Below are 15,399 nucleotides of genomic sequence, written 5' to 3' on the forward strand. Positions count from 1 at the left end.
AAGAATTCAGCCTCAGAATTTTTCCACCATCTTTTCATAAACAGAAGAATTGTATTTATGCTGTCTGGGTTTCCACGTTAAACCTGGATCAGGCTCCCATCTTAAGAGAAACCTTTTAAACTCCTTTATTCTACAACTTTGAATCAAAAGCCCAGCAGGTGTGCACTTCAGTCTGCTCAGCATTTTTGCTTTTCTCTTTATGTCCTGCAGAGATGTTTATCTTCTGTGAGATCCTCATTAAAACTTCTTGTTTTCCTCTTTATCTGTTAGCATTATGTGTGGTAGGCAGAGGGGCAGTTAAACATAACTGAACCATCTTGACCAGCGAGATTGCATTCATATGTTGGTCTTATTTCCCTCAAGTTTCAAAACAAAATAGATGGAATATTTATAAAATCAAAGTCTCTTTTGACAACCAGTACAAACCTATGCCTTTATTCTATTCCCAAGGCGACCATTCTCATGAGTATGTGATACATCTTTTCTGGCTATATTTTTCCACTTTTCCGCACAACATGTGCAACCATGTATGATATATTATTCTTGGTCTGTGTTTTAAAATTTACATAAATGGCATCATTGTCTTCATATCATTCTGTAATACTGTTTTTTCGTTAGACCATATGATTTCAGATCTATCTACACTGGTATCCAGAGTTTTACATATTTCCTTCAACTGCTACATCCTAGCCAATATATTTAAATTTTCTCTTTTTATTAAAGGATTTTGTTACCAGAAAATAAACATAGTATTATCATTTCTTATATATATACAAATATATATGTATATACATATACATGGTTATTTTCTCTGAAATTATGATACATATTTTTGTGCACAAATTTCCCACATTTATAAGGTCTGTGATATATCCTTATGTAGTCTATTATCTATTTTTCATACCCTATTAAGGCAATTTGAAGTTTTTGCAAACCTTAACCTAAATCTTCTCCTACCTACCTTGCTGATTTTAATTACTTTTCTCCATTCAAAAGGTTAATACTTAAGTGAATAAGTCGATGTGTCCAATAACCTGGGGCAATGATTATCCCACAAAGTCCTAAATTCTGCAGAAAATTTCTGCCTGTCTTCCTAAGGTTTAAGAAAATCCTTCCTTCCAAAAAAACCTTGACTCTAGATCTGGCATTGAAATTCAACTTCTATAGATCCACCTTCTACCTTGTGGTCTAGCAGTTTTACGATGTGATTGTTCCTTCCTGAGATTACCTAAACAAAGTGTAACTAATTTAGAGGGTCAGGGGAAAGAGCAGATGGAATAAAAAGACTGTAAATGTGTTGTGCAGACATGTCTGATTTAGGAAGAGAGAAAGATGCTGGGAGGGCAAGTTTCAGAAGGATACAGCCTTTCATGCACCTGATGTTGAATTTAGAATTTTATTTCTGGGGTGCCTGGGTGGCTCAGTTGGTTGAGCGTCCGACTTTGGCTCAGGTCATGATCTCGCAGTCTGTGGGTTCGAACCCCATGTCGGGCTCTGTGCTGACAGCTCACAGCCTGGATCCTGCTTCGAATTCTGTGTCTCCCTCTCTCTCTGCCCCTCCCCCGCTCATGCTCTGTCTCTCTCTCTGTCAAAAATACATAAACATAAAAAAATTTTTTTAAGAATTTTATTTCTGAGCATCCATTTAGTAATTAAAGAAGTTGGCTATTTAATATTTCATATGTTGTCTCCTTTTTCCTCTCGAGTTCCTCTGAAATATATTAATTTTCAGTTCTTGACATGTAAAAACTTTCCCATAATGACCACTGTTATTTGAAGTCAAGATTTTGTCTTTTATAAAAACAGGTGCAACCTTACATAGGAAGCAGAAGCAATTCTGGGAGGAGACAGCAGGTGTGACATTTCTTAGCAAAAAGAAGCCCTGATCATTGGTAGCCATGGTTGACAGTGTTTGGGTTCCCCTGCCAGAGACTAGGAAGTGACCGTGTGAATAACAACCTGAAAATCATTGATCCCCAAATATGGAATACAGTGCCAGAAGGTGGTCTCTTCAAGGTTTTATAAGAGACCCAAGGCAATGTTTGACAACTCCTCTCTTTATCATAAAAGTTACCAGCTGAACAGAATTCTGACCATTAGCTTTCAAAACCCACTTTAATTTCCCACCTTTCTACATTATTATATACTAAAATAGTTGCTAATTATAAAAAACAAAACTCAATCCAGGGGCACCTGGGTGGCTCAGTCTGTTAACTGTTGGACTCTTGAGCCTGCTTGGGATTCTTTGTCTCTCTCTCTCTACCCCTTCGCCCTTTCAAAATAAATAAACATTTAAAAATAAAATAAAATAAAATACTCAATCCAAGAATCTCTGGCTTGAAATTGCAGGTTAGTCTCTTTATATTAATTTTGATTACTAATGAATTTAGACTTATTCTATCATTTTTGTTCCTATTTAGTATGCATTTTCTTTGCTTAATTTTCTTTTTTTCTGATTTTTCATAGATGTATCTAGTATTTAAATTTCTATTATTTCTCCACCTTAGAAATGTACCCATTTAGCTTTTACTCTAATGATTATCATATTACTATTAACATATGTATTCATTTTAGATTTTCTAACAAAGAATTTTAACTTTCTACTGATTCTCCCTTCCCCAACTTCCAGGTTTTGAACTTTAGAATGTTACTTTTGTCATGTTTTTAGGACAATAAATCATTATTATTTCATAATTGTGTCTTAGATTTATGTGACAGATTGACTAATTTCTGTGCTTATGTTAGATAATTGTACCTTTCTTTTCTTATCTTGGTCCACATATCATTTTTGTTGGAGTATGTGCTACAGTTATAGTGTACAGTTATATAGTTATATAGTCTGTGAACAGTGAAATTTTTAGTGATATATTCTAACAAGCTTTATTTCACTCATGTGCATGAAGAAACAACAGCTTGTTATAGGATTCTAGGTTCAAATTTTTAGTCAGTGTGTTAAAGATGTTACTCAAGTCTAGTTTGCTCAGATAAGAAATCTGAGTCATTCCCTGACAGTGTCTCATAGCCAACCTCATTTTTCACTCCAAATGCTTTTCTGGTTTGTCTTTCCCCTCTAACTTCCAGAGTTCACTAAAAAAAAAAAATTGGCGGGGGGGCACCTGGGTGGCTCAGTCGGTTAAGCGGCCAACTTCGGCTCAGGTCATGATCTCACGGTCCGTGAGTTAGAGCCCCGCGTCGGGCTCTGGGCTGATGGCTCAGAGCCTGGAGCCTGTTTCCGATTCTGTGTCTCCCTCTCTTTGACCCTCCCCCATTCATGTTCTGTCTCTCTCTGTCTCAAAAATAAATAAACGTTAATTTTTTTTTTTTTTTAAATTGGGGTATACATGCTTAAAAACACATCCTTCTCAGGATACATCCAGTTTTCAACTATAGGGATTAATTGTCTTTCTTGAATTTCCCACAATCTTCTATCATTTAAGTCTCATCCATTCTCTATTCACAGCATTGAGAACTCTAGTGATACATGTTTTATCAGCAAAGCACCTTCTCTCTTAAACTTTGCTTCTGTTTTATGCTTTCTATCCCTCTAACTCTGTTGATGCATCTTGATACATTTCTTCAATTCTGCCATCTGGTCTGCCAATTCTGATATTAGCTATTGCACACTCAAATTTTAGGACTTTTTATTATTTTTTCCAATGACTATATTTTTGTTAAAACAATTTCCATTTTTCAAGTATATCTGTTTTTATTTTATGAATATTATCTCCCTACCCCTGCTTAAACTGTGGACATTTAAGAAATACTCTTACATTTTTAAAGCATTTTTAATGCATTATTAAACTAAGTTAATCAAGTATAAATTTGCCCATTTGTTGGATCTGTGGCCAATCATATCTATCTTATATTCATCATGGGGCCAGGATTCCCCTTGGAATTAAAAATAGTTTTATAAACTCACCTTGAAAAACTTTCTTTTCTCCCTAAACAAACAGCCATGAAAGCTGTATATCTCTTTGTATCTTACTCAAGACTTAACTGCTTCGGGTCTCTCCAACTGTGCAAAAAGTATAGTTGTGCTTCTAGGGTTATAACCCAATTCCTTGTCAAGCAGATACCTTTATGTTTCCCCCAATCCCTTTCATAAATGAATACAACCTTTCCAGGTGCAAGTTTAGGATAGGGGAAATAGGCATTTGGCCCTAACCCATAATCTTGGAGACCAACACCCACCCAGATTAATGTATGGATCCTGGTTTATTTGCATGGTATGTTTAGCTCCCATTCTAAAGCAGGCATTAAACCATCAGTTCTTATTCTATATGCTTGATATCCAGCCCTCTTTAGACCCCCAATTTAAGATTATAGATTTTCTCTTCACATTAAGTCCATAATAATTTTCTTTGTATTTATTATTATTAATAACATATCTTCAAATTCTTAACAAATACCCTTTATGATGTTTATCTATGTTTTGAGCAGAGAAAGGATTTTCTCACTGTTCCAAGAAACTCAGTGGTAATTTTTTATTAACTTTTATTGTCTATAAAAGTAGATGCTTTTGTACAGGATCAAGTCTCTATTCTATAGTATTCATTATCTTCCTATGATTTAAAATACTAGAAGAACTTCTCCAGGTTCATGACTGAGTATGTTTCATTTAAATTGTGTTACTAGTGTATCAGGATTCTCGCCCAGAGAGTCATGGCACTGAGGTTTTTCTTTCCAGGAAACAACTTTATTGGAGCCAGCACTGCTCAGCTGGGTTCCTACAGGACAGAGCCCTAAACTCCAAGTGGTGTAGTTTTTTATACCTCTTCTGTTTTTTGTCTCCCATATATGGTAACACATAAACATGCAGTCTGATTAAGTGGTCTCATGTTACAAGATCTGAGGGATATTGTCACATACTCATATAGCCAGGTTGCATTCAGGTTTTTTTTGTTTGTTTGTTTTTTGTTTTTTGTTTTTCCTCTCTCCTTAGGAAGGGGACCCTACCACACTAAGGGTATTCTGATAAATATGAAGGAAAAGGAGTAGAGGGTGAGGAGAAGGAGAGGAGAAAATGAAGATGAGAAAGGAGAGGAGGAAAGAATAAAAGCTTACATCTTAAAAATGCAAAAGAGCTCTTTTCCCCCCCAAGAACGCTAACCTTACCCAACATAACTAGTCCTAAAGTGAAAATTAGTCACTTTTATCCATATAACCCCAGTATGTAGCCAAGAGCCTGACACATAGTAGATGGTCAAAAAGTGGGCATTACGTTATCATGTTATTGCTGGGAAACATTGTGAAATTGCAGCTGATACTGAAAAAACAGTTTGAGGTTTACAGTCATTACAAACAAATAGATATAGTGTGAGGATCTCATGCCTGAATTCTTTAATTATCTGTGACTGGGAAACATGATAAAATTTGGTATTCTCTCTTCCAGGGATGATGAAGAAAACTTATTTCTGTGTTGACACTTGTCAATTGTTGTAGTTGTCGAGATTAATGTTTAGAAAGAGTTGGCCCTTGTTTCCAGGCCCTGCAGATACAGTGACTTCTTAAGAAACCCATGGTTCCTAGACCAGTTATAGAACATCAGTAAATCTAAATATATTCACGTTGCCCTAATGCCATTGCTTCGGCTTGCAAAAAGGAACTCTTACTGTAAAGAGCTCTTTGATATTAGACACTATTCATCTTTGCATTTGCCCTAGTAGTAAACGTAATCAATATTTGTTAGTATCTTCTCCATAGCATTTATACTTCGTCCATCTCCCCCTTTCAACCCATTCTGAGCACAGAACAATATGGAACTGCAGCAGAAAACAAAAACCAAACAAGCAAAAAAAAAAAAATCAGATCCAGTTGCCACCATCAGGCCTGCAGTAAAATGCCCATGACTTTGTCAGTTTAATTTAGTTCTTTTGCCTCAAATCCCGGGGGCACCCCCTTTTAAGCCTTTTTCATCCTCCTTTTTCTATCATTATCCAGTTCTGAGCAACCTTCATGAAATCTGCTGGGGCCACATTGTTTTAAAAAGTAGGTTAGTGTCCTTTTGTCTATAAGATTTTCTTCTCTCTTTTTTATAGAGTTTGATTAATATAATAAAATTATAAGAATAGATAAAAATATATGTTGCCATAGAAATAATAAAAAAATGCTCATGACACTTTTTCTATAAAAACTTACTCTGTTCGAGATAATTCTTCCTTGTACAGCCTCAAAAGTTTATTTTCTGACAAAGTAAAATGAACTTAATTATACAGTTATCTCACAGTTCATTGCCTCTTATGCAAGCATTAGAGAAAAACTGGAGCTCACACTGATTCAGAAAGTATTATTTATTAACTTTTTTGGTAAATGTAATGCTTCCACAAGCAAAAAGGAAAAATCAAGTTATTGTACTCTGTTCTGCAAATTAGTGTTTGGCAAGAGGACAAATTATTGGTGAGTGCATATAATAAGATATGAAAATGGAGCAATAAATCATTGTTGATTAATTAATAGTACTAAGTGCAACATATCCTGGTACACATAGTTTTAGGGTTTAGTATTTTTAGTGACTAGTCTTACTCCCTTATATAAAAGTATACGTAATTCATAAATCTTTCAGCACTACAAACAGAGGATCTTTTCAGTTACTTATGCATTCATTAATATTTCCATTCAGTAGAAATTAGTTGACTCAGCTAGGAATCTAAAAATGTGTTTGCTAGCAAAGAAAGAAGGCAATTGGCAGACATTCATAGTCCAATTATTGTTTGACTTAAACACTCTACTTGCCAACTACAAGAGAAACTGGAAGAAAAAGAGCAAGAATAGGCTTAAAATTCATTTGTTGATTTGATGGAAAAGCACAATACAGTTTCACTACATTAGTTGCTTTTCATGTTTTCTTTCACTAGACAATTTTTTTTACAGTGTTGAAGATTTGGAAATGATGTCTTGGTACACAGTCACAATTTAAATCATGTAGCCATTTGTTGTTTTCATTTAAGAGAAACAAATTCCCAATTGAAATAGAAGGGAAACAGAAGTTCCTGCAACATCTCTTTATTTATCATTGAAAAGAAACAAATGTTTGGCTTTTCCAGGAAATCTAGAGCTACTTTACAGCTAGAAAGGCTGAGAGGATCATCAAGAATTGGGGAACTGAACATGCAACAAACATCTTTTTGCAAGAAGACTTAGCAAGGGAGGTAAAAGGTGCGTACTTTCAATTCTGAGAATTTTAATTGTACATTTTAACCTTTAGAATTGTTAGCAGAACAGAATACAAAGAGTCCAGACATCACATTCTGTCTTAGTCAATGCTGTTTCTCTCTATTCTTAAAGTGCAATGGCTCAACCTCCCACTGATTCTATGTGATAACTGCAAGCAAGGTGCTTAAAAAGTGCTTTTCCCTTAATTTTTATGGAGGTTTAAACCACAGGATCTATTCAACTGAGAGTAAGCGACATCTCTTTTGCAAAGGATCCAAATGTTCCCAGTGTGTTAAAAAACAAAACAAAAACCTTTAAAAGCTGTCTTAATGTCTTATTCGAATGAGGTCTCCTTAACTTACTAATGCAAGCACAGTTTAGTCCTCCCCGTTTCAGGAATTGGGAGTTTTTCTGTGGCTGGTGGGATGGACTGTGACAAAGTGTTGCAAATTTACAAAATATGTTCTAAAAGCCACATATGTCCCCCTTATGACCTTTACTGCAATCGTAGTACTATGGTCGGAAACTATTTTTTAAAAGTTATCAGTATATTTCTTAACGTGCTCTTTCTAAGTCTTGCTTTAGAATCAGAGTGTTTGTTAAAAATGGAGATGTGATCCCCTACCGACTGAATCTATGTTTTGATGTATGAGTCTAGGAAGCTGGCTTTAAAAAAGTCATCCAAGTGAATCGTGTGCATTCTGAAACTTTAAAGACTATTTTTCAAATTTATATCACATATATGCTTGCTTTACCTGTCTAATCATCAGATATCTATAAATTACTGGCCAAATAAGCTAAATAATTTCCTAATAAGATGAAATTAAAAATGATGCTAAAAAATCTTCATTTAAGAATTTTCTACAGGGAGTGATATGGACTCAGCTTCCATTTTCAAATCTGCTCTAAGACTTTAGGTAAAGTTACTTCACCCCTTTAAGTGCCAGTTTATGGCTGTTATAAAGGTTACAGAGATAATATATGCAGAGCACTTGGCACTAGTCAAAGTGAAGTTAGACAATAAAAAGATTCAATACCATTTATTGAGTATTTAATACATGCCAAGCTCTCTTTTAGGTGCTTTGTATGTACCAACTCATTCAAATCTCACAGAAAACCTGTAAGAGATAGTTTTTTATCTGCATTTTATAGATGAGCAAACTGAGGCAAATGTGGGATTCTAAAAATCTCTTTTTTAAAGTTTATTAATTTTTTTGAAGAAAAGAGGGAGAGTGCAAGTCGGGGAAGGCAGAGAGAGAGAGAGAGAGGGAGAGAGAGAATCCAAAGCAAGTGCCATGCTGTCAGCACAGAGCCCAACATGGGGCTTCATCTCAGGAACCATGAGATCATGACCTGAGTTGAAATCAAGAGTCAGATACTTAACCAACTGATCCACCCCCTCATCCATAAAAATCATTTATTCTAAACTACTGAGCTGATAAGTGGACGACCCTAAAAGTAGGGCTCCAATCCAAGTAATGTTCTTGAGAAACATAATTAATACTGGTAGGGCCTACAGAAGTGATACAGGGAAACAAAGATAGTATAAAAAATTCACTATTAGCCAGCTAACACTGGGCAACTCGACTTAATATAATGAGAAAATTGATAAACAGTGTAAATGCCACACCAAGGGAGTATCACAGCCAGCAGACAAGGTAGCTGGAACAATTTTAGAGCAATACTAAGTCATTAGGTGAGGGATGCTCAGGTCGATTTTAATTCCTGGGCCAATTACATGTGGACAGTCTTGCTTTGCATTGACGAAAAAAGAAAAAGAAACTTCAGGTACACAAATGTAAATTCTGGCAGTAGGATTATAACAGAAGCAGACAGAAAGTTCCCAGGAATATGTGTTCCCAGAAAGGACACAAAGAACCTTTGCTACAGTGGCCCAACTGGAATTTTCTCTCTACCTCAGTAGTATAAAACCATATCTAGTATAGTCTATTTTATCTCTATATTTTAACAGAATCCCGACACAAACATAGCTCTAATAATTTTAGTACAGTTCATACATCTTAACTAATTTTTTGGCTCTTGGCAGCCATTGTGCCTCTGATATGACAAATTTGTTTTATTTATTAACATTCATTGCTAGATGACTGAGTGAATCAACATGCATAATAAATGGGCTCTGAACTCAAGGAGTATATATTGTAAAAGAAGTGTTAGTTGGTTCGCAGATACACCATGCACACCTAATTCACATAACTTGAGTAATTACGTGTAGAGTTAGCAACCATAATGTTTTTTAGTTGAAGTTTTAAGTCATAACTTAAAGCACTCAGTCTACATGTAATTATTGGACACCTTGTAAGCCATTTCTGGTTTAAGCACTAAGAGTAAAATTAAAAACTATGATGATAAGGCTCACATCTCATACAGTGAGAGAAAGAAAGAAGTACACACACACACACACACACACACACACACACACACACAAAGATAATTTAATGGAGGGCTGAGTAATATGAAAAATACAGGTGTGCCCTGGTGGCCCAGTTGGTTAAGTATCCGATTCTTGATTATCAGCTCAGGTCTTGATCTCAGGATCATGAGTTCAAGATCCAAGTGGGCTTCAGACCCAGCATGGAGCCTACTTAAACACACACACACACACACACACACACACACACACACACAGATTAAATTGAGAATCATTGCATACCAATGGCTACTTTAGATCTGATGGTTAAGAAAAACCTACAAAGCCATTAATGGAAAGAATGATGAGAAGTAAGCAGCCTTGCAAGGCACTAGTGAAATCTAGAACTCAGGAAAATGATCAAGATAGAAATACAGAGTAATGCATGGCAATGTGAAAGAATGAAATATGACCCTTGGTAGCAATGTGGATGGAACTGGAGAGTGTGATGCTAAGTGAAATAAGACCTACAGAGAAAGACAGATACCATATGTTTTCACTCTTACGTGGATCCTGAGAAACTTAACAGAAACCCATGGGGGAGGGGAAGGAAAAAAAAGAGGTTAGAGGGGGAGAGAGCCAAAGCATAAGAGACTTAAAAACTGAGAACAAACTGAGGGTTGATGGGGGGTGGGAGGAAGGGGAGGGGGGGTGATGGGTATTGAGGAGGGCACCTTTTGGGATGAGCACTGGGTATTGTATGGAAACCAATTTGACAATAAATTTCATATATTGAAAAAAAAAAAGAAATACAGCGTAATGGAAACCTAAATTGAAGTCAGGAGAGAAGGGACTAATAAGAGAAAAATTAGTGAAAGCTTCCACGTATTCAGAAACTACTGTATGCCAGAACACTTACGTATATCATTTGTTAGTTCCTCAGTAGTTTTGGAAGGTGATGTGTCCATTCTTTATAAATATGAAAATGAAGATATAACCCTATAATGATAAAGTTGAGCAAAGATCACACACAACCAATGGTGACAAAATTTGAACCCAGATCTGTCAAAGTTGAAATTCCTTTACTTGTTCAGTGGTTTTTAAGGCTGGATGAACAGAGGAATCCTTTGGGAATACCATGACTTAACCCTGGAAGATACTGAATTAATCGCTCTGGGTCAGTTTAGGCATTGGCATTAACTCCCAGTTATTCTAATGTAAAGCAGAGTGGGGGTTCATTTCCAGCATCTCATTTCAAAGCAAGTAAAGGAGACTAGGGATTGGCATTCTGGTAGGCATGTTGTGCATGCCACTTCATTTAATTCTCAAGTAATTCTGCAAAGTATTATTACGTGCACTTTAAAAAGGCCAAACATGGTTAGGCTTAGAAACTTTAAGCATATGCTAGGAAGTGGCAGAGCCTGGTTGCTGACAGTCTACTTAAGTAAAAGTCATATTCACAAGCCTGTTGGTATTCATCTTTATTAATGAACATTTGTGAATATTCTCAGAGACAGACATCTAGAAGGACCCCATGGACTTTACAAAACACAGATATGGCCTGTCTTGGTCAAATTAGTGTGACCACCATATCCTACTTATTCTGCGAGAATTAAAGAATACATCATGTATTATCACTCCATAATTTACAAATCGATTTTAATTCATCAAGATAAGGGGTTTACTACATTGTATATTACCCAACAGATTTTAGCATCCTGCTTTACACATTCCAAACTACGTTAAATGCCTGCCTACTAAAGTTGACCCTCTGTTTCTCCTCTTAGAGCCTAAAAAAGAGATTTCCACTTCAGACAATGTTGAGCTAAGTGTTTTGGATGACTCTTCCACTGAGAAAGACTGGATAAATAGCTTGGGGGATGCAGGGCTGTTTCAAAATTTTAGAGTGCTAATAAAGGCACTCTAAAAAATGTCAACAGAGACTATAAAGCATGTGGGTTCTCTGCTTTTCTGTTAGGGTCACCTGCCAATTTTAGGATTAGCAGACTTTTTCTGTAAAGGATTAAATAGCAAATATTTAGGTTCTGTGGCCCTTCGGGTCTCTGTTATACTTTTCAACTCTGCTGATATTGTTTGTGAAAAAGCAATCATAAACACTATGTAAATGAATGGGTATGACTGTGTACCAATAAAATCTTATTTACAAAAACAAGCAGCATGTCAGATATTTCTTCTGTTTTAGGAGAAGAAAATTTAGTTTGCCAACTTCTGATCTAGGTGGAGGAAAGAGTTTCAGAAGCCAATAAAGGTTGGGAGGTCAGGGTTAGCTGGTAAGCACGTAAGAATTTCAGTTGAAACCTGGAAGTATGAACTGGAAATATCTGATCCTCAGAAGATCTGAAAAACAGCTTAAAAATTTTACAGTCCTGAATAATATTGCTAAATTGCCAATGATGTTGTTGAAATACTATACCCTAACCTTCTGTATATAGTAATATAAATCCTCTCTGTAAGAAGATGTAAATACCCAGAGTTTTAAATTATGTATGTATTTTTTATATATGATATATTAAAAATCAATGGAAAAGGACCAGGTACACTGGAGGCAAGTTTATTTGATCAAAAACAAGAGAATGTATCTGTAAGAAGGAGTTACTAGAAATAACTAAATGTAAAATGCTCAAGAAAGAAAAGACAAATTTGAGAATGTTAGTAGGTAATTAGAAAATTTACAGAAGGACAAACAGGGAATTTTATAATTGAAAAACAAAATTCCACAATTCTGTTTCACAGTAAATTATATCTTGCTGTATGTAGATAAAATAGAAAAGAATATAACTCAGAAGTAATTAGATAGAATATTGTACAAAGATGAAAAAGTTTAAGAATATGGAAAAGAGGGTTAGGGGTCTATAGACTAATATGAGACTATCTGACATTTATGTCATAGGAGTCTCAGAAGGGGAAAAGAAAGAAAATAGGGACATATAAAAATATATTTGACAAAATAAGGATTAAGTTTTTCACAAAATTGATGAAAGAATGCTAGAGATTTAAGAATCTCAGCAAATCTTAAGAAGCAAAAATATAAGAAAAAGCACACTAAGGCACAAAATAATTAAAACTGCCAAAACCAAATACAAAGGGACATTTTTAAAGTAGTGGGCTAGTGAGGGTGGGGTGGGGATAGCATTTACTTTCAAAGGGGCAGCATATAAAACAGCAGCTGACATCCCAAAAGAAATATTGAATGCCAGAAGACAAAAGAATTGTATTTTCAAAGTGCTGAAAAAACTATCTGCCAGCTTAAAATCCTATAAACGGGAAATAACCATTGAAAAGTGAGAGAAAGATATTTTAAGGAAACACAAATTATCTCCAGTTTGTTATCCTAGATCTGCACCCAAAATAATACTAACGAGTGATCCTCAGGAAGAAGACAAAGAATTCCATTGTGAAAATTCACTAATGCAGGATAATTTAGAGAACATTTACTTACAATATCAGAATATATCTTTTTTCTCCCAATAATCATGGAACAATTACAATACAACTGATCAAACATAAAGTAAGTGTCAACATATTTCAAAAAATCAAAATCATACATTGTATTTCTCTGATGTAAAATAAGCTGAAGTTACATTTATAAAAACATCACTGGAAAGTCCAAATTTTTGGAAATTTAGAAATGCATTTCTAAATAACCTTTGGATAGAAGAAATAATAAGCAAAATTAGGAAATATTGAAGTGATTAATAATGAAAATACTGCATATGGAAATTGGCAAAATACAGGTAGCCTTTGCCTAGAAAAAAAGCATAACTTTTTGTTTTTGTTTTTGTTGTTTTTTTTTTTTTTCAACTGACAGATCCTGCCGCAGGTTTATTTGTACAAATAGCACAGGAGGACACCAGCCCCATGCAGATAGAAGCCCAGGGGTCACACCAGTCCTTCTACCCTCACACTGGCAGATGGAAGGCTCTACACTGGTGCCTTTGTGGGTGCCTGGGCACCTTTGGGAGCCTGAGCCTGAGCCGCAGCAGGAGCTGGAGCAGGAGTTGCAGCTGCAGCCTGGGCCTTGGATTGAGCCTTGGCCTTGGCCTTTGGCCGGCAGAGCCTGAGACCCTTGGCAATGCAGGCACGAGCACGTTTCCCGAGCTTGGGGTGACCGATGTAGGCAAGTCGATTGAGCTTGCGGCTGCCACCCTTTGGGATCTTGGGCTTGACCTCCTTGGGCTTGACAAGGGCCTTGATAGCCTCGGCACGTGCACTCATGGCCTTGGCGTTGTTGGCCTGCATCTTCTTCAGGCCCTTCTTGTTGTGCTTCTTGGCAAAGCGCATGTTCCTCAGGAACTTGGGGTCTACCCCCTTAAGAGATTCGTATCTTTGTGACCGGGGCTTCTTGATGCCATTTCTGTGCCATTTCCGTGACTGGTTGTGCGTGGTGTGGTTCTTGGACTTGGCCATATCTGCACCAAAGCCCGCGGCTCCCGAAGCGCCTTGGACCGGAAGAGAAAGAGGGATAACTTTTTGTTTTTAATGTTTATTTATTTTTGAGACAGAGAGACAGAGCATGAGCTGAGGAGGGGATGAGAGAGAGGGAGACACAGAATCTGAAGCAGGCTCCAGGCTCAGAGGCTGATGCAAGGCTCGAACTCACAAACAATGAGATCATGACCTGAGCTGAAGTCAGATGCCTAACCGACTGAGCCACCCAAAGCTTAACTTTCAATACAATTAAAAATAATAAAGGCAAAGAAAATCAATCCTCTAAGTGTTCATCATAAAAACTTAAAAAAAGAAGAGATTTTGTATAAAATATAGGATAATATAAATAAAAACAGAAGAAATGTATGAAAAGGAAACAAATAACAAGAATGAACTAGCTCAAAAGTTGGTTCTCTTAGTAGTATAATACCAGTGGATTAACCTGGGATTGATAACGTAAAAACACTCTAATGTAGTATTAGGAAAGGAAGAACTTCACCATGGAACTCATAGATATTTTAAAAAATGATCTTAAATATCATGCAGTAAGTTAGAAGTTTAGATGCTTTATGTATATGATCACAAATTTGAATCAAGAATGAACAGAAAATTGAAAAGTTTCATAAATGTTAAAGAATAAAGCATATTTAAAATTTCCTGCAAAGAAAATTCCAAGCTCAGCCCCAAACTTACTGGTGAGTACTACCAAATAGTAAAGGAAGAAGTAACATCTATCCTTGAGAAAAATTTTTAGAGGTTTTAGAGAGAGCAGTAAAAGAAGAAACATTTTGCAATGTATATTACAAGGCCAGAAAAAATTTGTAACCCAAATCTGGCAAGGACATTATAGGAAAGAAAAACAAAGATAAATGCTTCTTATGAACATAGATACAAAAGTATGAAGCAATACAACAAATTCAATAAACCTGAGTTCACTGAACTGAACCTTCCTACAGAACAGGAATTTGCTTCATAAGGAATTTTTATTCATCTATTATAATGTCATTTTAACATTCGAAAAACATCACCATGATATACTATATTAAAAGAATAAATAAAAATCATTCATTCAATTCAATAGATGTAGGAATAGCATTTGATAAAATGAAATATGCTTATTAAAAAAAGGAATATTTGTATAAAATTTCATAGTAATCTTAGCAGAATAGCAGAATAGGAATCTTAGTGAACTTCCTTAATCTGAAAAACATTTAACAAAAACCATATCTGATGTGATACTTAATCATGATATATAGTTGGTGCTAAATAATATCCTCCTTGCTTCCCCTAACGCTTATAATAAATGAATCTCTGTATGTTGGACATGCATTACTTAATTTAATCATGTCAGCATCCGCGGTAGCCAGTTTCTGAAGTTTTAGCAGCAAATACAGTATAAGTATACCATTAAACTAATAAAAGATTTAGAA

General features: G+C 35.7%; 1 protein-coding gene and 1 long non-coding RNA gene across 2 annotated transcripts in view; one reads left to right on the plus strand and one right to left on the minus strand.

Moving 5' to 3' along the window:
- The window catches only part of LOC131483710 (uncharacterized), a 189,060-nt gene that overhangs the window by 50,299 nt on the left and 123,362 nt on the right, over positions 1-15,399 (plus strand). The window lies entirely within an intron of this gene.
- LOC131483699 (large ribosomal subunit protein eL29-like) lies at positions 13,344-14,006 on the minus strand. Its single transcript, XM_058682078.1, has one exon. It carries the CDS (start codon positions 13,946-13,948, stop codon positions 13,463-13,465), a length of 486 nt encoding a protein of 161 aa, XP_058538061.1. The 5' UTR covers positions 13,949-14,006; the 3' UTR covers positions 13,344-13,462.

The sequence above is a fragment of the Neofelis nebulosa genome, chromosome 1 (genome assembly GCF_028018385.1).
Source record: "Neofelis nebulosa isolate mNeoNeb1 chromosome 1, mNeoNeb1.pri, whole genome shotgun sequence".
Classification (NCBI taxonomy): Eukaryota; Metazoa; Chordata; class Mammalia; order Carnivora; family Felidae; genus Neofelis; species Neofelis nebulosa.

Coding starts and splice junctions, on each gene's coding strand:
- LOC131483699 (XM_058682078.1), bottom strand. CDS start 13,948: ATGGCCAAGTCCAAGAACCACACCACGCACAACCAGTCACGGAAATGG.